General features: G+C 35.9%; 2 protein-coding genes and 1 long non-coding RNA gene across 20 annotated transcripts; 1 reads left to right on the forward strand and 2 right to left on the reverse strand.

The window, feature by feature from the left end:
• Window positions 1-3222: 3222 nt before the first annotated feature.
• LOC135606845 (uncharacterized) lies at window positions 3223-5335 on the reverse strand. Its single transcript, XR_010484984.1, has 3 exons — window positions 5313-5335; window positions 5133-5239; window positions 3223-4908 (listed from the first exon to the last, which is right to left on the reverse strand). It is a non-coding gene; the product is annotated as an uncharacterized LOC135606845 (long non-coding RNA).
• Window positions 5336-8446: 3111 nt separating this feature from the next.
• LOC103977041 (phytolongin Phyl1.2-like) lies at window positions 8447-9539 on the reverse strand. The gene has a single exon (XM_009392445.3). The coding sequence runs from the start codon at window positions 9461-9463 to the stop codon at window positions 8729-8731; it is 735 nt and encodes a 244-aa protein (XP_009390720.2). The 5' UTR covers window positions 9464-9539; the 3' UTR covers window positions 8447-8728.
• A 3508-nt stretch (window positions 9540-13047) lies between these two features.
• Window positions 13048-24470, forward strand: LOC135606846 (AT-hook motif nuclear-localized protein 7-like). Of its 18 annotated transcripts, none has more exons than XM_065098158.1 (10): window positions 13052-13360; window positions 13469-13777; window positions 16151-16278; window positions 16674-17060; window positions 17254-17318; window positions 18537-18900; window positions 19784-19836; window positions 22601-22735; window positions 23094-23255; window positions 24153-24470. In XM_065098158.1, the coding sequence occupies exons 4-10, from the start codon at window positions 16724-16726 to the stop codon at window positions 24222-24224; spliced, it is 1188 nt and encodes a 395-aa protein (XP_064954230.1). In that variant the 5' UTR covers window positions 13052-13360; window positions 13469-13777; window positions 16151-16278; window positions 16674-16723; the 3' UTR covers window positions 24225-24470. The 18 variants fall into 18 exon arrangements, with proteins under 18 accessions (XP_064954242.1, XP_064954238.1, XP_064954224.1 ...); XM_065098162.1 differs by lacking the exon at window positions 16151-16278 and having other exon boundaries at window positions 13054-13360; window positions 13469-13887; window positions 16731-17060; window positions 18537-18729; window positions 18817-18900; XM_065098163.1 differs by lacking the exon at window positions 16151-16278 and having other exon boundaries at window positions 13057-13360; window positions 13469-13887; window positions 16731-17060; ... (1 more) ...; window positions 18537-18729; window positions 18817-18900.
• The last annotated feature ends 22 nt before the right edge of the window (window positions 24471-24492 follow it).

Consider the following 24492-nt stretch of genomic DNA (forward strand, 5'->3'; position numbering starts at 1 on the left):
AAGGATGCAAAGTATGTATTGCATATATGTTGATGGCCAAGTTGAGAGAGAGAGAGAGAGAGAGAGAGAGAGAGAGAGAGAGAGAGAGAGAGGGAGAAGAAGATGGCATCAGGGTGGATTAAGCCTCATAACTTTGGTCCACACAAATGGCAGACTCCACCGAGTTAATGGTTGTCAACATGGGTTGCTATATATATTGAAAGGACTAATGGCCATTTCATGTCTATCACTTGAGAACGTATGTTAAATTAGACTAATGACTCAGTTGCTATAAATATTGAAAGGACATATTATTATTGTAGATTAGTTGATAGCCAACTAATCTTGCAAAACAAAAAGCTCCCAATCCATGGGAGAATAACAAGTCAAAAGAATGGAAAGGAAAGGTGAGAGAGATAGAGGGTCAACCCAAATAAAATACGCAGGAGTTGGAAGCCTGTGGGTCGTCGTCGTTTTATAGCTGTGCGTGTTGCGTTGGCGAGACGAACTGTATTTGGTCGAGCACGATCGATCGGCAAATGAAATGAGTTCAATCCCTCGGTGTAGAAAGGAGAGGAAATTTCCTGCAACTGACGTGGGCAAAAACATGAGAATAAATAAGAAAAGACACAAGTCAAATCTTGATGTGGTTGACTTGCCACCCTCCGTGGAATTTAGAGGTTTGCACCCACCTGTGATCGCCTTGGAATTATCTGTGTAGATTCCAGTGCGAGGAAGGGAGTCGGTCTACTCCGAGTATTAATTTTCTGTGGCTTGTGACAAGCGCCTGTAAGAATCTTTGGTTCATCATATTTATATAAGAGAGGCGGTGGAGGGATTATTTTAGAGTTAATTGCTTTGGATTATTGGTATTAGTATTTATTATCTGTCAATATCATACGGGATTCATATACGTCCACCGTTCACAAACCATATCATAGGGGATAAACACCAAAACAGGCAAAGATTCATAGGATGGAAATGGGATTGATATGATTGTAGTTTAGAAGATTCTAAGAATAATATTATAAATATAAAAAGATTTAAACATTGAATTATAATTTTAAAATTTATGAAAAAAATATTTTAAATATCATTAGTGCTTATATCTCTCGAGTAAGAGTCGGATTGGATGATTAAAGATGATATCACTCGAAGAATGTTTATAACTATAAAACTTATAATTTGATGAGATTTGAATAAAAAAATATATGATAAATATAAAGGGGTGGATGGAAGCTTTGGTTACCGGGGGAGAGAAATGAAGATAGTTGCAAAATCTTATAATTATAAATACTTATTTAAGAAGAAAAATAAAATATTTAATTATTTATAAGAGTGATCATAATAGCAGTTAAATAGATTTTTTTTTTTCTCAATAGGAAGATAGATAAAATTATTTATAAGAATTGTCAAGTTATATCAGGTGAAAGTTTAACAAATTAACATAAATTGATGGTATTAGATATGTACCATAGTTTTAAAATAAGATATTTCACATAAGACTTAGATTTAATAAATAATAATCATAGAATAAAATTAGAGTTAATAAAGTAAAATATGTATTAAAGAAGATAAAAATAGCTAAAAAGTATGAGGCCTCATAATATCCTTATTAAGATCTGAAAAAGTTCGATGAAAAGAAAGTTGTTGAGTTAACTAGCTTATTTAATAAAATAATAATATTTAGAAGGATGCGTAATAAATGAAAAGAGAGTTTTAGTACCAATTTATAAAAATAATGTGATATACAAAAGTATTCAAATTATAAAAAATTAAAATCAACTCTGGAAAAAAATTATCGAAAATAAAATAAGACTTGAAACAAATATTTCTAAAAATTAATTTAGTTTTTTGCTTGAAAGTTTAACTTAAAAGCTATTTATTTATTAAGATAATTCATGAAAAAATATATGGAGAAAAAGAAAGATCTGCATATGATTCTTATTAAAAAGGCTATGATAAAGTTCATAAAGATTTATTATAGTGGATTTTAAAATATGTATTCACTAATTATATTGATGTTATTAAAGATATATATAATAGTACAATTATTAGTGTTAGAAGTATATGGAGTGTATCTAATAAATTTCTTATTAGCATAAGATTACATGATAATGGATGAACATACTAGTCACTTATATGATATACCTCCCTAATGTATATTATTTACTGATGCTATTATCTTAGTTGATGAGAGTTTAAGTAGAATTAATTATAAATTTGAACTATGAAGTTAAGCGAAACTAAATATTTTAAACTAAGTGAATATATAAAATATAATTTTAGTGATTCTAGAAATAGATAGAAAAAGATAATTAAATTGCATGGAAAAAAATCCCCCTAAATAAAAGCTTTAGGGTTCTTGAATTATTAAATAAGACAGAGAGATCGATGAAGATATCATTTATAGAGTAAAAACAAGATGATTAAGATTACGAGAGGCATTAGTAATCTTATATGATCATCAAAAACATTTAAGATTAAAAAAATTATAAGATAATTCTAAGACTAAAAATATTTTATGGATTTAAGTATTGGATGATTAAAAAAAATATATACAAAAAGTTTATATTATGAAAATAAGAATGTTGAGATAGATAAGATAATTCTGAGACCAAAAATATTTTATGGATTTGAGTGTTGGGTGATTAAGACAAATATATATATACAAAAAGTTTATGTTATAAGGATAAGAATATTGAAATGAATATATAAAGTTACTAAAAAATATTTTTATTCATTAATAATTAGATATCCCTTCGATAGAAAATAAGATGAGAGAAAATCATTTAAGATTATATGTGTTGAGGAGTTATGATAGTTAAAAAAAGATAAAATAATTAATATTAGTAATACGAGAAGAGGTAAAAAAAATCTAATTTTTTTAATAAAAACTATAAATAAAAATTCATATGATTGATTCTAAATAGTTGAGACGAAAAAAAGATCATACCAATAAAAATAATAATAATAATAATACATGTTCACTGATGTATGATTGCAACGGCCATTTTGGCCCCAAATGGCATGTGAAATTAATGTTCCACAGCGTGCGGGATGTCTACAGGAGCTGCTGCAACTTGTAGAAGGTGAAGCCAAAGGCATATTGAGCTCTCATAAAATAAAATGATTATTGAGATACCCATCACAGAGCATCCAAAGCCTACCCGAGGGCTTTGAATAAAATGATTATTCAGGCCAAATCCTTCATCTTCATGATATCTAATCGAGTTTCAAAGTTGACATGCCATCATATAATGTAACATTCTTATTAGTCGCATGTGATAAAACTAAAATTGATTTATAAGAATATGATGAATATATTATTATCGATTTCAATCTAAACATTTTGATCAATAATTTAGGTTAATAAAAATTAATGAATCAATTAACTTATCAAGCCCGGATCTTGACAGTAATGTGCGGAGAAAAAAAAATAGTTTGAAATCATGCATAAACTCAAGTTTAGGTTTCTAATGTAAAGGTATATTGGGTATGCAGAATGGGAATCTTCTCAAACTGTACATGCTATTGTAGTTTCTCTCGAATTGTGTTAAGAAAGAAAGGAGGCATATATCAGTCTGCTAATAACAGCTAGAACCTCTAAGGAGGCATATATCACTTAGACTAAACTATCTAAGTCATTTCTATGCTAATAATAGCTTATATATCAGTATCACAAAACAACAGCACCACGAAATCAGGTTCCCCTTGAATAAACAATGAAATAACACTTGCATGAACTTGCTACATGATTTTTTTTCATAAAACTAGAATGATGCATCTGTACATCTACTATCATTTATTTTCTTAAGAAGTTAATTAAAATATATTGTACCTGATCACTATGTGAAGGGAAAGTCTTTGGCACTCAAGTAATCAAATATTTGCATCCTCAGATACCAACTAAAGGAATCAAAAAAAGGGTTTCCTTGCTGGAGTCCGATGTTTATCATTCTCAATGGTTTAAACTTCTCTATACATTTATCCATCTCTTCTTGTCTCTAAGCTGAGATGTGACAGAGAATGGAATAAACACTTCCCATGTTACTGCTGAACACAGTTGGTTGGACTAGTGGATCCAGATCAAGATCCACCTGCCGATTGCCTGGTCCTGGAATTGGACAAAACTTACCAATCTGGACCAGAAAAGAAGAGAGAGGAAGAATAGACAAGGGAACAAAGGTGTCAATCTTGCCATTATTTGCCACCAAGAAAGGGGAGGACCTCCCAAAACCTTGGGTTCCTTGTGTCCATACCCTAAGGTTGTAGATGCAATTAATTGCCACTAGGTTGCTAGGAAAGTAATAGTAGCTCTATTGGGAGGCCTGTCAGGTGAATCTATTTTACTATTAATTCTCATCTGTTGAATTTAGAATACTTCAACAACAAGTTTGAAGCATTTACTAGCATCCTTGCTATTGCCCACTCGATCTAAGATCGATGAGGATAATGCCACGACCATATCATTTTGCAGCTATACTGTAAACAAACTATATTTTTCTTCCTTTGTTAATAATCAAGAAATGAGAATGATAAAACAAAATTTGGCAGAATGACACAAATAATAGTTTAGATAAAACAGGACTAGCGATTTTAGCCGATCTCAAATTGTTAGGACTTTAGGGCATTGTTGTTGTTGTTGAAGCTAATAAGATTCAACAGTAGTTCATCTATAAAGAGCAAAGAAGGGTCCATCCTCTAGTAGGCATGACACTGGACTGACATAAATTCTTGAAAAAAGAAAGTTGTGTCATAGAAAGAGAGACACATTCAGCATCAAACAAACCCACTTGTTTGTAATACATCATAACCAGTAGGACCTGGTCGATGTTGTCATTTTAGCAGATAACAGTTGCCCTAATTCATCATAACCCCCGCTTGCTTCTAGTGGATGGCATAGCTACATGCTGAGAGGTCCTAGTCCTACCAACCACAACTCATCAACATGTGCAATGTGCATAGTGTGGAATGCAAGATATACAATATAAACTAAAGGAAACAAAGAAATTTTGGCCCAGATCAAGAACATCCAAATCTGTAACAAATCGCAAAGAACCTGATAGGGGGCCGTGTTCATGCCACTGGATTCAGACGCTAGAAATGGAAGTCAGAGGGAAAACAGGTAAGGAAGAAAGAAGAAAGATTACCCGGTCCTCTGCTCGAGGATGGCAGGGAACTGCATCTCGATGTAGGTGCAGGTGGAGATCACCAGCAGCACCACCGTCAGAAACGAATGGAAATTGAACAGCGCCGACTGATCCAAGAACAACATCCGCCGCAGCAGCATTTCAATAACTCATAAGAAACTCTTGGCATCTTGCCATTACCATGAGGCGATTCAAGGCTTAGATCCAATGAATCGCCGCAACAGGATGGGAACTGCTCCAGTGTCAACAGGAAGAGAAGAGAATCGACGGCTAGGAAAGAGGGAAAATGTTTTAAGAGGCTCGGAAAAGAAAATTAGTTTCCGACATCTAAAATAATTTACCCACACCTGTCTTTTGATTGGCTAAAAGGAATGGTCTCACCTCCACCAAGAGTTCGCCGACAAAATGTACATATAGATAAATCTAATTATTCGCCAATCAACTTTTTGAGCGTCAATTATTCCTAATTGGACTTTAAAACCATGACTTACTACTTGTTAAGTCTATAAGATATTGTTCGAACACCAACTTAATCAAGCTTTTAAGATCTAGTTTGGTGTGGATTCATTAAACATCGAAGAGGGTTTTGGAGAACGATTTGCTCGCACATTTTTTCATATGTTGTCCATAACAATTGATATATCTACGAAGATTTATTTGTGTAGCAGAAAACATCACATATCAAATATTATTTGACGATCACGAGAAACAAAAAAAGTAGAATTTTCCTGTACAATTTGAAATGCTTCTCATCATCAAGAAACCTTTTAGTTGGACCAATTCTTTAATTAATTGACATCAGAAAAAGGATGGGGGCGTGTGATGCAATAGCACATTCCATCGACATGGCAAAATAATTCGTATCAATACCAAACTCCAACGTAGTGTGGAAAAAATATATATTGTGCGGATTAGGGTTGACATGAACTAAATGGCAAAACTCCTACAGGCAACTCTTACACACACACATACACACAACAAACAAAAGAACATTGGAGCTCGTTTTACAGTATGTTGTAGCATGCAAAGGTTACAATTTTGCATCTAGATATCAAAGCAAATTCTTTAGATTATCTTATAGCAATAAAGACAACATAATCACAAGATGTCACAGAAGACATGTATAATAGAGCAGCATTAAGCATATCTTTCACAGAAAAGAAAACAAGGAGACAAATATAGTCAACATAACAAGGAGTGAAGAAATAAAAAAGATTTAGGCAAGCATAGAGCCATAAAATATGTGTGATCTTCTTATGCAGTTCCAGTTCTTATGCTTGTAGCTTTTTTTCCTCTTTCCCCCTTGTTAATAATCTTCTCTTAAATATAACTTTCTTGTTTATTTAACAGTTCACCACTGTTCTCTTCTAAATCAATTGCAACTATTGGAAGGAGCTGAACAGAGATCTGTGTTCTTATTCTTTTTACTCACCAAATAGATTAATCTCCTTACCAAAATCATTCTGATTGAAGACAGAACAAGCTAGTTGCTAACTTTACCAACTAATGAATATCAAACCAAATGAGAAGTGAATAGTACAAGGCATAGCTTACAGGTTATGTGGCTCAAATTTAAAGTTTAGATCTGAAATATTTTTTGTTGCAGTGAAGAAATATGAAAAAGAGAGCAACAAATGTCTCCCTAATTGATTGTCAATAGAATCAAGAGTAAAATTTTTGAGATCAACAAGGATACAAAACAATAGCAGCTGGAAGAAAAGAAGATGAGAGAACTTACATGTTGACTAAAACTAGGACTACTATTCTTTACCTCTTTTGTAAGTTTGTGATCCTATGTTCCTTTTCCTTTTCCCCTTTCTTTACTGCATGCGCGACATGGATGTGTCAGATCTCAAGCTACCTCCTCTACAAGAAAGAGGCAGGTATCCCTTCTTTTCTTCTTCAGATAACAGATTTCTTTTAGAAACCAAGTAGCCCCTTGCAAGATTTTACAAATAATTTCATTGGAACTGATTTCCTGACAAAGTTTTGCTAGACAATTTAGATTGTCTTACATCCACCTAAGTTTGGATTTTAAAAAACCTGTCTGCTCTCTTGACATTTTGCCTAAGCTACCCATTTGCATGTTCTAGCTAGAACTTGTTCGAAGAAGAATGATTAATGACGGCACCAAAGAAGAATAGATTCACCATAATGGTCAACTTAGGCTACATAAAATAGTGAAAGAAGATTGGCTAAACTGTCACATGGCCTCATATATTTATCACTGATTGATTATGTACACAGTCTTTCTATAGCTAAAATTAATAACCAAGTGCAACAAACCTATCCAAGAATAGTTAGTTGAGTCTACCAAGAAAAAAATTACTTTACAGGTTTCGGTTTTCACTAGTATTGTATTATTAAGAGTCATCTATGTACTTGTTTCAATGAGCTTAAAGCAAACTATCCACATCAGGCAGGAACCAAGAGGATACTCAAATTTTTTATAGTATAAATTTTCTCCCCTGTTGCTGAATATTACCCAAGGATGAAAAAACATGTACATCAGCTATAGCCATGCACTTTGTTTATCGATCAACAAATAGTAATGCAGAGACTGATACAGAAATCACTCAGTTTACCAATATTGTTGAATGAAATCAACAATTAGCAGTTTTATACAGCCGTTGAATCCACTTCTTGACATCAATTTTAAGACCAAAGTTCTTTACCAATCATGCCCCGCATAGATAAATACACGACAATTTGGATAAATGTTTTCTTCTCTTGGCAAGTCATTTGGAGCGATGGCTTATCCAAACCTCATCTAAGGAGATTTCTTCACACTAGGAAGGATTAAATAAGACACTATGAAGATGCAGGACATACATCATGACATGCATCTTAAAGAGCGTCGTACACTTAACTTTTAACTACAATGCACACAATATGAGGAGCATCACATGCTATCCAATCGAGAAGGTAATGTACGTGAGAAATGAGTAAATGCACATGCTCATGATGATGTTATTTTCTTTTTTTAAGAAAAACTTAGTGAGAAAACAAATTCAAGCAAGATTAGCCAAAGCATGTGCTTCCCTGTTATCATTCCTACGGATGAAGCACTAACTTACAACGATTACAAAATTGGCAATCATGATGTTTTTGGTAACATGCAAGATAGCCATGCAGTGATTGCTAGCAATGTGAACTACCAAGTCATAGTCCTAAGCGGACCTCAAATGCGATAATAGAGAAGAGAAATGATGATAACAGCATGATTACTGAGGAAGATCTTAATATTCAAATTGGGATAACTTAGATATCATGGTAAAATGTGACTTTGTGAATTAAAATATTGCTGCATAAACTATTAAAATGAGAACTTCAAATTCATAAGGAGACTTGTATACATGAACTAACAGAGTGATACAATCAGAGATGGGAAAAAAACAATGGAGAACATACCAAAAGGCAACGAAATCACAAATAACCTCAACATCTCAGATCAGTAATATACACACTAAAGAGCCGCAATAAGAAAGAAAATTACCATGCATCTTGAAGTATATACCGGAGAACCTTCATCAACCACCAGCATGCCACACTCAAATATGGAACACAGATCAGCAGCAACTGAATCCAAATGGTTTTTAATTGGTGATGCACTCGAAACCCCTACAGATAGATACCCAAACCCCAAGGAGGAAGCAGCACACCACGAGATCGATGAGAATTATAGTCCGGACATGCTGCCGCCAGACTTTCTGCACCGATTTCGACCCACCATTTCCAGGGTCGGAATCCACAACGTCGCGATTGACGACCGAAATCACCATCTTCCTCTTTCCCTTCCCCCCCTTCTTCTCCTTCACTTTCTGGTCCTCGTCGGAGTCCGAGGGCCGAGGGCTAGCGGCCGGCGGCGGAAGGCAAGGGCGCGGCGGGGGCGGCTCCTCGTCCTGGGAGGGAACCGATTGCACGAGACGGCGGAGCTCCGGGAGGAAGTCCTCCTGGAGGCAGAGGTGGGGGAGGGGATCGGATCCATCGCCTCCGACGGCGGTGCGGCGTCTGCGGACGGCCGAGGACGAGAAGGCGTCGCGGAGGCGGCGGAGGAAGAGGAGTGCCCGGGGCTTGCCGAGGACGGCCTCGTCGGCGATGGCGAAGAAGACGAGGGGTTCGGCCATGAGGAAGGCGTAGATCCGGCCACCGGCTGTGTGGGAGTAATGGCGGTGGAATCGAGGCACTGTCGCGAGGCAACCGGCGGCGTGCCCCAAGGGGAGATCATCATCGCCGCCGCCGGCTTCGGCGGATGAGAGCTCCGCAAGGATGGTGGTGCCGTGGGCGACACATGCGTAGAGGATGGGGTTGGGATCGGGGAAGGGACTCATCAGACCGCAAGCCCAAGGAATCGGAAGCTCGGGCAAGCAGACAGGCACAAATTATTACGGCTTTCGCACGCCAACAGAGAAAAAGAAGGGGTTTTAATAGGTAGGAATCAACTTTCTTTTTTTAATAAAAATATATTTAAATTTCCAAATAAAATAGGATGATTTTCTTAGAAAATATTTGTCTTTCTCAAAAATATTTTATATTTTATATTTTATTTTATTTCCAAACAATATCTTTAATTTAAAAATATTCCTCAAAATTTTTTTGTCAATTTTTTTTAAATTTTTTTTATCAATTTTTAACTGTTATAGTATTTTCATTTAACTTGTTTATACTATTTTGAATAATATTTATAATATTTTATTATATACTAAATATATTATAAATATTATTTAAAAAATATATTATAAATGATATTACAGTGTCTTCGAGGAAGCCTTACAATGTTTTTATTATGATAGCCGAGATACTATAACATGCTAAAAATATTATAACAGACTAAAAAAATTTAGGAGTAATTTAGATTTTCTAAGTATAAGTAATATTTGAAAAAAAAAAAAAGGGGGGGCACCAATTAAAAATATCCGAGTATTTTCTAAAAAATTCATTCAATAAAATAACTATATAAAATTAATCTTATACAAGTTTGGAACGTCAAAGGTTTTATTTTCTACTGTAACACATGAAAACTTGGGAACAAAGCGTTTCAGAAGAATTGTTTATTTAGCTCATTTATAAAAAATGTAAAGTTAGACACCACATAGAGGAAGAAACACCAATGCTTTTATGGGGATTAAATTAAATCTTACAAAAGTATCTTCAATCTATCTAAATTTTGTCACCTATGTCTCTGTTTGTAGACCTACTAATCTAAAATGTTACATGTGCATAAGTCACTTTATTCTGCAATTTATACTAATTATATTTGGAGATGTGACCAATTTATATTTATGATGAATTCTTAAAAAATTATTACGTTTGAGAATTTCTCATACAATATTTTTAACCTTAAAGAATTCCCATAGAATATCCCCAGTCATATGAAATATCATTTTATCGATACTTTCATCATCTTCATCAACCAATCATCCCAATTTTTAAGCTAAGTCTCTCAATTGGATCCTATTCGACTTCAGATATAGCCTCAATGATGATCGTTGTTGTCCATAGTCATCTCTCGCTATCAATTATAAGTGAGGAAGAAGGGGTGGCACACTCTTGCTTGTGCCTTCGTTACTAATTATAGAGGAGCCACGTAGTCTCATTATTACTGACGTGGTAAGAAGGGGCGCGCCCTTCCCATTGCCAACAGCCCCTCTCATCATTTGTCGTGAACAAGAAATGAGATGGGTAACTCACCCTCATTCGCAACCTTTGTTGCCGGTCACGGAGGAATCGTATAGCCTCTTCATGCCCCATTCTCGTGTGGAAAGAGGGGGTATGCCCCTCGCTATCTCACCTGCAACCCCCCCTTATCATTGGTCACATACGAAAAAGAGGGGGTGGTGGCTCGCCTGTAACCTCCATCGCTAGCCGTAGAGGAGCCATGAAGACTATGCCTCCGTCATTGGTCCAATAGGTCTAACAGGGTCCAAAGAGAGGGTGTCTCTGACAAAGGGGGTGATATATGAGATGAAGGCGCAACTATGTGCTAAGCATATGACGATGGTCGATGAGGGGTAGAATGATCATTTAAAAAAAAAGATAATAATGTTTTAAAGTTTAAATTCTATTTAGAAAATTCTCAAAGTTAGTTATTTTTTTCAAGAATTCACCTTTATATTAATTAATGGTGTATTAAATGCAACTATTATAATTGTGACACTGTTAGTTATTATTCATCATGTCGAAAGCCATATAGTTCTCCCTACATAAATGCACGTCCCTCTCCAAATTAAAAGTTTGCGTATACCTAATCCTAGTTACCTACCGTAAGTTGGTTTTAAATGTGAAATACTAATCTGCATCATACATGACGCTAAAAATATTAAGATATGTTTGATGATTAATATTTTTCAAATTTATTCATTCAAACAAACTAATTTTAATCATGATTGTTGTGTAACTTTTCATCGTGGCTGAGTTGTTAGCATGGCTCGGTCCGATCGGAATGCGCAAGATCATCCATGTGGCTTCCCGATTGGAGAGGGTCGGTATCAGGTCAGGTCATGACGTTGTTTGTCGAGTCAATCCGAGGTTGAGTTGGGAGTTGTTTTTCCTTGTTGGGTTTCTGCACGCAAGTCGAAGTCGGGAGGGGGAATCCTGACTCGACTCTTCCGAGGCTTAAGTTAGTATGATGATGTTGGGATGAGTTTGTGCATGTTTGAGTGCTCGAAGACCACCCCTTGTCATTAGCTAGGGGGTCGGCCTTTATTATACCTATCATATGGGGTCGATCGTACGGGGCTCGTTAATGACCGTCGATCCCCCGAGAGGTTGGCTCATATGCTCCACATGGCGCAGACCGACTTACACAGTTCCGCACTGTGCGATGCCACCTCGTATTGGTGTGGATGGTTCCATGTTGGGTGATGTTGTTCATACAACCCCAAGCGATGTGGGTATGGTTAGTCATTGCGTACGAGTTCGATATGCCATGTCGGCGTGCATGTGCCATGTCGGTTTCAAGGTGGCCACTTATTATCGCCACGTGGGTAGTACCGAAATATGCTCTATCAATGATAAAAATCGATTAATATGAGTTTTGTGGATGAAGGTTGACAATACTAACATAGATCCTAATGTTTGGAGAGACATATGGTTGTTTCTTTCTAGCTCTCTTCCGAGAGATTTTCTTACACTTTGGTCCCTTGAAAAGCTAAGAAATCATTGAGCATGATTCCACTACAGAGGAAGACTATGATACTGTTGTGATAAGAGAGTGAGCTAACAGTATATTATACCTCGTAGTTAGTTAGTTATCTTTATCATCTTAATCCTTATACTTTAAAAATATATATTAATATTCTTATAATTATAAAAATAAAATATTTATGTCTATTTACTATCTCATTGTCGGTTTTATTAATAAAATATGAAAATAAAATATAAAAATATAATTTTAATATTTTAGTTGATGATGATGGATGACATTAGTGGTGGTGAATGATGCCACTGTTGAGAGACACGGGCGACTGTTGTAGATAAAGAGAGCAACGATAAAAGATGAGAGCTACTCATAATCTGTGTCGATGTCTAACGCAGTTACCGAACGATCCTTTCATCGTCGCTCTGCTCATCCATAACGGTCACCAATGATCTCCAGTGACATAATTTGTCACCACCAACGTCGTCCACCACTACCAACTAAAATATTAAAATTATATTTTATTTTTTTATTAATAAAATTGTCAGGATAAATATATCTAATCGTTTTTCATTACTAATTATAGACACGTAATATTAAAAATAATTAATTTAAAAATAATATATAATTAGTCCCAAGAGAATTAGGCAATAAACATCACTTAACTCAACGAGACATTATGGAGACCAAACGTATTTGCTGTACTCGATGGTAAATTACAAACACAAACACCGAGAAGGATCAATGCGATGAAAAGCGAAAGACTGTGATAGAACCCTTTACGTTCAACGAAACAGCTCTTCGCCACTCCAACTACCAACCGGTGCTCTTTGACCATCTTGCCATCTCGCTCCTCCCACCTCAAAAGAAAGTCTCAGAGGGAGAAGAAACAAAAACTCTTCCTCCTACTCGATCAAGAATCACTCTCCCTTCCTTGCACTCCGAGCTCATGAAACTCCAATCTCTCCATCAATGATGGGAGTATCCTCTAATATGAGCATCGAAAGAAGAATCCTCGATCCCCTTCTCTCGAGAGGAAGATCCACTTCTTGGATCTCCGCCGAACTCCGGAACAAGCTGCAGTTTCTCGGTTAGATTTCAACATCCCTATGAATGCATCTCATCAGTTCGATAACATTATATCCCAGCAATAAAAACAAATAAAATTTTACGTATTCGAGAAATGCCGATAAACTAGGTTTGACATGTTCAAGCGGCAATGGCGATGGCCGATCTCCTCGGATCTTGCCGGAAGCGCTGGCCGACGGTCGGCTCGACTACGATGACCCCATGGCATGGGCGGGGTGCTCCTCCATGGAACGGCCGCACGGCGCTAATGATCGGGCATCGGAGCTGGAGTACGGAACGGCGGTCACGTTCGACATCAAATTTGGTCCGATGCGACCTGCGAATCGCTTCGATGATCGAGGGTTTCTCTCATTTGTCACCTCGGAATGACGAGTTCTGAGTCCACATGTTCTTGGTGGTTGCCTTCAGTTTCATCCTTGTAAGTTGGAATCTTCACTTATATTGGATTGCAGAAAAGGTTAAAAATGGGTGTGGCTATTTCATTGTTTTCGAGATTCAGAGACAAGTTGATGAGCATCCTAATCAACGGTGAGCAGATATTTTTACCACACGATATGGGGTTGACTATTTAGCTTCTGATCCACAATATGAAGTTCGACTTCAAAACATAGAAAGCATTCCTTTGGTTAACATTAACTTGATAACATGGATCTGTTTATTCCCTCATCTGTGCTATGTGTGGGAACGATTTTGCGAGCTGCTTTTGGCATAAGACTTGTTGAAGCTTGTTCATGCATAAAAAATCAGTATTATGCCAAAATTTGCTGATTTATTTAAATTATAGAATTGGTGGTTTGATCTGTAATACATGTATATGCTTATTGTTTTTCTTTTTTCGATTGTATTTTGATGAGTATTAATGCTCTTTAGTTTGGTTTTAAACTGATTTATTTGGTTGAACCACAAATTTTTATATGTATGTTTCAGTAACACAAACATCTAAGATGTATATGGTAACCACAAATTTTTTGCATGTTTGTTTCAGTAAGACAAACATCTTAGACGGATATGCTAACATAATTTGTTAAGACATATGAGAATGATATAATTATTTTATGCATCTAAATGAGAAGAAATAAAAAATACAGTATCCAGTGATTTTGTTAACATTGCATTGTTTTGATTTTGCCACCTAATGAAGTTATTAAGTAGTTTGATGATAAGTTTACTTGTGGTCCTAAACATCTTCAAAGAAATGGCAAGTTGTTACATTTCAAGCCCCTGCTTATTTTGACGCATTTATTTTCATCCTTTATATTGCAAAATATGAGTTATTAGCCAAATGAGATTTGAAAGCAATTTTTTGTGAAATGATATATGTTTTCTTAAGAAAAGGAAATTTATTGAGAAAGACTATATAATAAGAAACTAAAAAAAATTGTTTGTCTCCTTCAATAAAAACATGGAAACGAGTTTAAGGATGTGTTGGGCCACTGATTACACAGATGATGCATGTATCTTTCAACCAACTTTTGGTTACACCTATAACAGTTCAATGAACTGATTCAATAGTAAAATCTTGCAGAATAAATGGGAAGATATACTTTTCTCTTTGTTTATCATCTTGTTCTCAGTTCTTAGTCTTTGAGGGCACCGACTGGAGTCGGTTGTCTTTCTTCTTCGACCAAAAATGCATCTTCTTCTGTTTCTACTAAGATTCTTCTATTTCTTTGGCTTGTAGATTTTTTTGGTTCTTGGGGAAGGTGAGTTTTTGGATAGTTTCTCATCTTGGCAAAATTAGTTTATTCTGGCATGGCTTCTCATTTCTAAATGAAGATTTAGTAACATAGTACATGTCTTCTATTTATTTTCTTGTTGATAGTGTATAATAGTTGCTGTTGTTGTCATTTCTGGAATTAATACCCAACATATTGTTTTTTCTATTATTATTTGATCCAATATGATGTACGTGCAACAGCACATGGCAGAGATAATGGATGGGATATTGTAAAAAAGAAAGAAAAATTAGTACACATTCAAATTTCAATTTAAACATCTGAACATATCTCATATCTCTGGCACCATAGAAACTGGTTTGCTTATTCTCAGTTCACGAATGTAACATCATAGTCAATGTTATATTTCTACGCATGACACAGAAATGAAATTGCACTAAAGTAATAAGAGGTATACATAATGGAAAGTCAAAAAGTTAGAAGGCTTCCGGTAGAAACCAATCACATGGAAGGAATTGTGATTAAATTGTGCATAAAGACAGATTAGCAGCCCATTACTAGTACAATTTAGTATTGGATTGAAAATCTTGTTAGATCTCTACAGTCTGTGAGTATAAGTAAATTTGGAAAATAGGAATATTGAAAGTTGCATTTGGGATACAATTGCAAAATGAACAATAAAAAGAAGAGGATGACTTATAGAAGTTAATCATATAAGTGGAACTGCCATTGGAAACAGTACACCATAAGACAGAAATAGTTCTGGAAAAGAGGTTGGAAAGCTCTCTAGATGCCCATTTCTTGAAGGACCATCAAATAAGGGAAATTTAGGAACACTAAGAGCTCCTATTGGCATCTTTATTTTTGCTTTTTAGTATTATGATTCTAATGTACATCAAGAAGGAAGTCTTTATTTGGGTTTATGCTTTGTTGGCAGGGTTTTAAACGTGAATCTGAGATATGCATTGTTGCTTACTAATTGATGAGCAGCCACATATCTCGTGTGGTATTGCATGTAAATACTTCTCATGAAGTTAGATCTGTCTCACTACTATTAGTTATTTATAGATTATTTGATCTGTTGATTCAGACACACTTAGTTATTTTGGTTTTAGGTACCTTATGTTCAATGAAGGACCAAGTCGATTAGTATAAGTTCATTCTCTGCAATCTGATGCTGTCAAAAAATAGAAGCTGCACTGATCTACCTATTATACCTTGTTTTTTTTCTCAATGCAGAGACGTAAGAATTTTATCATCTATGGTGCCTGCTGTTCTTCTAACAATTTTTAGATTTAAAAAAAAAGATTACTTAAAGAATTAGTTGTTATTTTCTTTCTTGTTGAAAACTGTTGGATTTTATCATTTGGAACTTTTGTGGAACTCATCGCCTCATCGTAGTATTGTGAGGCATTAGTTTAACAGTTGGCATATTATCTACTCTCCATGTCAATATCTGTTGAAAGGGTCCTTGACCATGTTCTAGCATACGTTATATAAAATTGTTGCTCTCTCGCTTTTGTTGCAAGACACCTTAAAAGTTGAAAGAAAAGAATAAAATATAAAGCATTTATTTTAAAAAAAAGTTATTACCTTTATATTTACTTATATTTTTTAATTGGTGTTTGATAATCTCAGGAATAAGTTCTTCGAGTTCATTATTTGGTTTACAGACCTAGCTGGGAATTATGTCAGGTGGGGAGACTTCCACTGTTAGCAAGCATGGAAACCCAGCTCAGTTCCATGATTGCAAGCATCCTCATGGACAAAGGGGAACAGGAGATAGTGGCAGTCCCTCTTTATTAAGTGCAGTACAAACAAATCAGCTATTGCAGCAGAAGGATATGTTGGCAGCCAATCATGGTCTTGCTGATAATGTTGTGGCTGCACTGGAAGGATCACAGGCTGATGTTCAATGGAGCACTTGGGGACTTCCTCCTCGGTACCCTTCAATTGCAAGAAACATATCAGAAGCTACCTACGAGGGAGGGAATTATAACAAACAGGAATACATGAATATCCTTGGTAATCCATTTCTTACTATTACTACTACTGGGTTAGTGATCACTGTGATTTTATATGCTTCCATGTGGTACAGAGTTTTCAAATAGTTGGTTTCTTGTTATAGTGACATCAGATGAGTTATTATCTTAATTTATTATTTTGTACAATTTTCCTTATGCTTTAAGTAGATCATTTGACTTATATAATCTTACAGAGTTACCTATTGGATCAGGTGGGACTGGATCTGGCTCACATGATGCTTCGGTTTTGCATGAACATGTATATATCTTTTCCCCAACGATAATTTTTAGATATGTTACTGTCTGAATTTTCTTATGTTATAGTTGCAATTCTATTGTGAAAGACATTGTGTACTTTGCTTTGCTATATTTTTTGGTCCTTCAAGTGCTTGTAATGAGCCAGATATTTGCATTTCCACAGGGAAAAATGTAATTGATTTCATCTTTTTGTTATTCTCCCTTTTCTTTTGGAAAAGATTCAGTGATCTAATCAATCATCATGTATGGCTAGTCACAGCTAGAAAACTGTTTTTCTCAGTACTTAGGCACATACAATAGCTAATTAATTATATGAGATTTCCAAATTGACAGTCTATGAGCCAAATTCTGAGTATGAAAATTCTTATTTTACCAATGCCTTGAGATGTGTTACATATGCTGTTTAATTGTAGATTCCATTTGAATGCAAGAGAACATAAATCTCTTAAACATATATACTTGACTATTCACAGTACATACAACTTCCTACTATCTAAATTCACACAAAACATTATAAGAATTGTTTCTGTGAGATTTTTGTATGCTAATGTTGTTGTTAAAAGCATCCTCTACTAAAAATTGGAGTTAAAATTTCAAGTTTCTGGTGCGATTTGTAATTTCTACATGTTAGCAATATTATAGTTTGTTTCTGTTATTGTGTTCTTTTTCTTTCCATTTTATCGAACTTAAATTTTGGAGTAGATGTTTTGAATAAGGCTCCCCATAACGCTCCTATGTTACTCAACCTGAAGCTTTTAAGTTCGATGATATCTTCTATCATGCAACCTCTAATTGCATCTAAATTTGTAAAGTTGTTTTAAATATGTTTCTATATTCTTATTTTGAAACTGATGCCTAAGTAATCAGTTTGCTACTTGCATTAGTGCAAGAAAACTTTTAGAGGGATAATAAATGCAAATTTTCTTGTTCAGAATTTACTGTTTTGGTAACTAAGATACTAATCATGCTTTGACTTAAAACAACTTTAGAACCATTCCACATGGAGAGATCATTGTTCTTTTACTTACTTTATAAACTATGATGATAAGTAACTTAATTCTATCAAAGTTTTTGGCATAACTCTCCTGTTATGCAACTCTTCTCAACAAAACTTGTCTTTTCTATTAACTTGCTGTAATAGCTTTACTGGTTATTTAATCTGAGATATCATACTTCATGCACTTCTATTATCATTCTGAGAAATTCATTGTGATATCAGCCTTCTGAGTGGAGCATTGAATCAATGCCAAACTCGGAAGGTTCAATGATCTTTAGACCAAAGGGTAGTCATCCTTATCCCGGTCAAGGATTTGAAGACACCAGGAACAATCCATCTGCAACAAGTCCACCAAATAACGAAGAGTTACTGAAGCAAAACAATTATGGAGAGCCAAGCAAATATTTGTTTGCTGGTATGTTAGCCTCAGCTTCGACTGCTGTTCCAAGTGCTGCTACAACCCCATTATGTGCTGAAGGGTTGGATCCTTTCACCATTGCAGCTGTAACTCCAACAACCGAATTCACTAAGAAAGTAATGCATGAGACAGGAGGTTTTGGAAAGAAGCAACACACCAGAGGTCCAGGTAATTCACAGAATCACAAATATGGAAGTTCATGAGATTTAATCTGTTTCCCTTGGGGCCTTTTCAAGGATATTTGAAACAACATGTCAATGCATTCCTAGCTCATGATGTTTGTTTTTTCATTATTGCAAAAGCAATAAAATCTATGAGTTCTGGTTATCCAGCTTTGAAGGCCTCTGTCTAGTGTCATGCTAGGATCTTGGTAACAAACTTCAGCCTTGAACCTGTTATTGTTAATTCAGTTCCAGGGATTCTGTGGTAGATTAATGGAATTATCACTACATGTTTTCTTTATTTCCAAAGCAATTAGATCTGTTAGTTCTGATTGTCTGGTTTAGAAGGCTTTTTCTAAAGTTTCGTGCTTGGATCTTGCTAACAAACTTCAGCCTCGGTCTTATTATGATAGTTGATACAGTTCCAGATATTCTATGATAGAATAATGGAATTATATTTGAAACTAATGCTTCTGAAATATCATGAATTGGTAGTTTTGATGGACTTTTTAGTACCTTCCACTGGGGAGTCTAATTATGCAGTTTCATACTCCATTGTTTTTGTTTATCATTGTTTCTCTGTGTTGCTTCTTTGTTGAGTACACAAAAGCACTGCATCTAATTTTAGAAGTCCATCCAGCTATTTGACTTTGTTTTTCCCTAGCCACCTTTTGCATGTCTGTTTTCTTTAGTGTTTCATTTAACATAATATGAATTATTTGCTACTTTTCTACAACTATGTGCATAAAGAACTCTTCATATCTTAGTTTCAAAGTTTCTGAATTTCTTGTGCTATCGATATATCATATATCAAGTATTCTTTTACTTTCATTCTGTATGCTTTAAATCACGCTTTTAGTAATTAAATTATGTAAAACAAACACTTGCAGGACCAGACAGGACTTGTTTGATTCCACATGTTATTACCATTAGGACTAATGAGGTACAATTATTCCCCACATGATGAGTGACACATATTACATTACTATGTTCTTATTGCTTATGTCATTTCATTTATTTAAGATGCTTTGGCAAAACATGGAAATTGGGTATTACGATAAAGATTTATGTATAGAGAAGTTTTTGATATTTTGTTCACGTGGTATTGGAAAAAAAAAAGGGTGTACCTAGTACACAAAGCATCTGCTAATGTGGGCCTGGAGGGTTGACGCACGCAGGCTTACCTTTTTTTAAGGTGGTACCGAGAGATGCTTGCAATTATATGTCACCATATTACTTATCCTTGTTTATGATCGTGTCTAGGCTTGAGTCATATAGAGTCAGAAACTCTTACTTTGTTCATATTGAAAATATTTGTTCTATATACTGGTTTATAACTAATCCAGTTGAACTATTGTGTTTTTGGAACATATTTTCTTGTGTGACCATCAGCAATATTATTCTTTTTTGCTATACTTTTTCCTGCATAGGTTCTCCTTTACTTCTCAATTTCATGCTTATATTTAATCCGTGGGTGGCTTCTTTAAGGAAATTTGTAATAGCCAAAGGCTTGCAAACCTTTCCTTATATTCATTGAGTTAATATATGTTGCTTCTTTTCAAATTTGTAGCCTTTTCTTAAATATAGCAGATGGTGATTTTGACCTATACACAGAATAGGTTATCAAGAAATTCATAAAACTTAAATAAAAATTTAAAAAAGAAAAAAGAAAACTTGAGAAAATTAAAACCAAGGATTAATAAAAAACTTAGAAATTGAATCTTGATGTCTTCAATATGTTAAATCTCGGATTTTGATAATGAAACCAATCGATAAGTGTTTATGTTTTAATCTGCATTTTGAGTGACGCAGGATACTTCGATCAGGATGAGACAATTAAAGCAGGAAAAATCAAGCTGTGCCAGAGGAGAACATGTCAAAAGATTGGACGTCGGACCAGTGGATCGGTCGACGTATTGACAGAAGGCTTCGGGTCGTGGATTAAGGCATCGGGCCAAGAAGAGCGGATATTGCGCTAAGGATATCGAAGTTGCGGAATCAACTGGCCGATTGGGCAATAGGCCACAAGAGAGGACGATGCGCCGAAGAATCGGACGAAGCGTCGAGGGACCAATGACATGCCGGACAACTTGATTAATGCTTAGTATTAATTGTCTAGATCGAAGTATGTTTTTACATGTGTAGGATTAACTACGATAACAAGGCATGAAGCAAAATGAAGCCCCAGAGTCAAGGACGCGATTTCGTTGGGAGTTCGAGAGTTCGTTGGAAGTCCGGACATTCGTCGGAAGTTCTGGCGGAACCAGCCGAGAAGTCTCGGAGCTTGCCAGAGAAGCTCGTCGGAACTCGCTAAGAAGATCGTCGTGAAGTCCAGGAGCTTGTCGGGAGTCCGCCGGAACATTGCCGAGAGATCGTCGGAAGTTCGCCGGAAGATCGCTGGAAGCTCACCGGAAGAATAGACATAGGGACTTGTTTAGCTTAGCAAATGTCTTAGGATTTCATAGTTAGCACGTAATTGGGCTTAGATTTGGGCCAACCCAATTAGGGGCCAGCCAGGCCCATGTAAGAACTGTGTTGGGCCCAATAAGAAGCCCAAACAGTGCCCCAAGAAATCTCACCGTCGTGGCACAGTCTTCGAGACTATGTCAGGCGGTGGTACCACCAGTCTGGGCGGTTGAATCGTCCCTGGCAGGGTGTTAGGCGGTGGTACCACCCAACACTAACCCCCAGGCGATGGTACCGCCCAGGGCAATGTCAGTCAAACTGACACTAGGCGGTGGTACCGCCCGTGCTCGGAGAACCCAGGATGAGAAAGTTTTAGGCTCCAAGTTTGAATCAACTTGAAGCCTATAAATACCCCTCTCATCCCTGGTTAAAGCACACAAGCACAGATAGTCTAAAAGCAAAGAAACGTCGTTGCAATCTCTTAGAAATTCCCTCCTCAAACTCTAAGTGTTAGAATTCTATTTAAGAGAGGAGAGTGAGTGCTTGTAAGGGTTATCTCCTAAACCCGGTAAAAGGAGAAGAGGGGTGTAAAAGGTGATTGGCCTTCGCCTATTGAAGGAAGGCTTCTAGTGGACGCCGGTGACCTCGTCGGAGGAGGAAACCGAAAGTGGATATAGGTCACGTTGATCGAACCACTCTAAAAACTGGTTTGCATTTACATTTGTGCAATTTATCTTTACCGCAAACCTCTTTAAGTGCTTACTGCCTTCAATGCTTTTACGAACTAGCTTTCAAGTTAAGTTTCCGAAAACGGTTTTACGTCGGAAATGGTTTTATCGTACGAAAGTTTTTAAATCATCGTTATCTTACTGCTGCACTAATTCACCCCTCCCTCCCCCCTCTTAGTGCCGACTCTTGATCCTAACACAATCTTCATACTTGTCTCCTCTCAAACCGGTACGCATATTGATATAACATTGCAATATGTCGTTGAAGATAGAAAAGTTCATTTCCACTTTTTCTATAGCAGTATGAGCAGACAGCTAAATTTAGCGATATGACCAGGCTAATCTGGCTTCCATTCCCAAACATATACACCTAGATTTTGGAAATATTAATATTGTGCCTTCTAAATCCGAATGTTCCTGTTTTTGTTTCCTGGATTCGCATTAATCATACATTTACTTATTATCACAAACTTCTGCTCAAAGAGTAGGTGATGAATCAGCAAATTCAAAACAATCCTTGCAAGTCATGTCTTAAGGCCTTACTCTTCTTATAACATCCTGTCTTTATTCCAGGATATATATTCAAAGATAATTTCTTTCTGCCAAAAAAGTGGGTCAAATGCAGTTTGCATTCTTTCAGCAAATGGCACTGTTTCTAGGGTCACACTTTTGAAGCCAGCAGCATCTCTTGGAACAATAACATATGAGGTTATGACTTATTACTGAAATTCTCAGAATCATATTCCTTCAATTTTCTGGTATATAGCATGAAAGCTTGTAGATTTTATTTCTGCTGCGTTGATGGTATTTCATTTTGTTTTTTAGCTGATGCATACTTTTTTTTATAATATTGAGAAATTCTCAGTACTTGGTAACATCCAGTACTGTGTCAACTTGTCAATCATGGATGCTCCACCTTGCTTGACAGCAGCCATCTCGGTGGCCGGTCCAATCAACGGAGAGGACCCAAACCCTGTGTTTGATGGATCTGTAACTGATTTTTCTCTCATGTTAAGCTTTAGAAGTGCATTGTCTTATTTTAAACATTGTTATGTCTCATACACAGGGCCAATTTGATATTGTGAAACTGTCTGGTTCATTCATGCCATTGGAGAGTTGCAATCAAAGTAGACATAGTGGTGAACTTCGAGTTATGCTGGCTCGTGCAGATGGACATGTTTTCGGTGGTGGCTTGGCAGGACCTATGATGGCTGCATCCTCGGTCCTGGTGAGTCGCTCTTTATACTGCAGTGGGATTTGTTTAAGCCAGTACACTTGAATTTATCATAAATAATTTAATATGAGCCACCGAATACTGTAATTTCATTTAAAAAACTTTAAAACCATTCCGAGCTTCAAGTCAACAACTAGCACATTTATTCTTGAGATGCTAAACCCAGTTGTTGATGTTATATATTTGTTAAATAGAATATGAGATAAAAACACCTGTTTTGTATATGAATAGCATCTGGGATCAGTGCCCTTGAATCAAGGATACTGTTAATTAATGTGCTATATTTATCATTCTTCATAATTTGTGCATCATATTTCTTGGGACTTTGAAGATAAAAATTATGTTACGATGCCGATGTTTCCTGACTTGCATGTAATCGGTAGTAATTGGTGATCTCATTAATTACATTTACCTTCTTTAAGCTTCTTGTATGTGTTGCCTTGTTTGTCCTACCGATATAAGCATATGAAGAAGTTTCATGTTATGAGCATACAATGACCAAGTTAGGCTTCTTACTTTTCATGTAATTTTTCTGGGAAACTTTCATTCTTAGTTTAAACACCACTTTTTTAGTAGGAAGACCATACATCTCAACCTAAGAAAAATGAAACTTGCACGGAACGAACGAACGAACTCATAAATCTCTTTGTTGCTTCTTTTTTATTCAGTCAGAATTGGCATCGGTTACCTAAGAAAATGTGTCCACATGCTGTCATGGTATAGTTTATCGTAACAAAGAAACTGTGTATATTAGAATATAAACATTATATAAACTGAAGAGGACAATACTTCTCCTGTTCCTGTTTCGTTGTCATCTTCTAGTGATGCCTTACCTTTTTGTGCTAAAGAGAGTTTTGAAGTGACCAAAGACAAATCTTATTATCTTGGCAGATTGTATTGGGTAGGTTTCTACCAAATGGAGGAAATGTGGCAATGCTGGCCAACAATCTATTTATGGTGTGATGCCAAGTGACTCAACAAGAACTCTTTATGAATCAATGACATTTCAGGGAAACGATATGGCTTCCATCTCCTCTCAGGTTTTCTCCCACTTATCAAGTGTACCGGGGAAGACAAAGAACCTATTTGCTTCCTATCTTATCTTTTGTTGGCTGTTAATGATCGAATTCCTGTGAACTTTGCCAATGAAATCTGTCTCCCATTTGCAAAATTGATCTGACTGCATGAGAAAAACATTGAGAAGACTAATTTCTTTATTTTAGCCATCATG

This window comes from Musa acuminata, chromosome BXJ2-3 (assembly GCF_036884655.1).
Source record: "Musa acuminata AAA Group cultivar baxijiao chromosome BXJ2-3, Cavendish_Baxijiao_AAA, whole genome shotgun sequence".
Taxonomy (NCBI): Eukaryota; Viridiplantae; Streptophyta; class Magnoliopsida; order Zingiberales; family Musaceae; genus Musa; species Musa acuminata.

Excerpts from the sequence above, each read along its gene's own strand:
- LOC103977041 (XM_009392445.3), bottom strand. The coding sequence starts at position 9,463 with ATGAGTCCCTTCCCCGATCCCAACCCCATCCTCTACGCATGTGTCGCC.
- LOC135606846 (XM_065098152.1), top strand. The coding sequence starts at position 13,824 with ATGGGTGTGGCTATTTCATTGTTTTCGAGATTCAGAGACAAGTTGATG. Across the intron at positions 19,837-22,600 it reads TTACCATTAGGACTAATGAG|GATATATATTCAAAGATAAT; the intron begins GTACAATTATTC and ends TCTTTATTCCAG. Across the intron at positions 22,736-23,093 it reads TTGGAACAATAACATATGAG|GGCCAATTTGATATTGTGAA; the intron begins GTTATGACTTAT and ends TCTCATACACAG.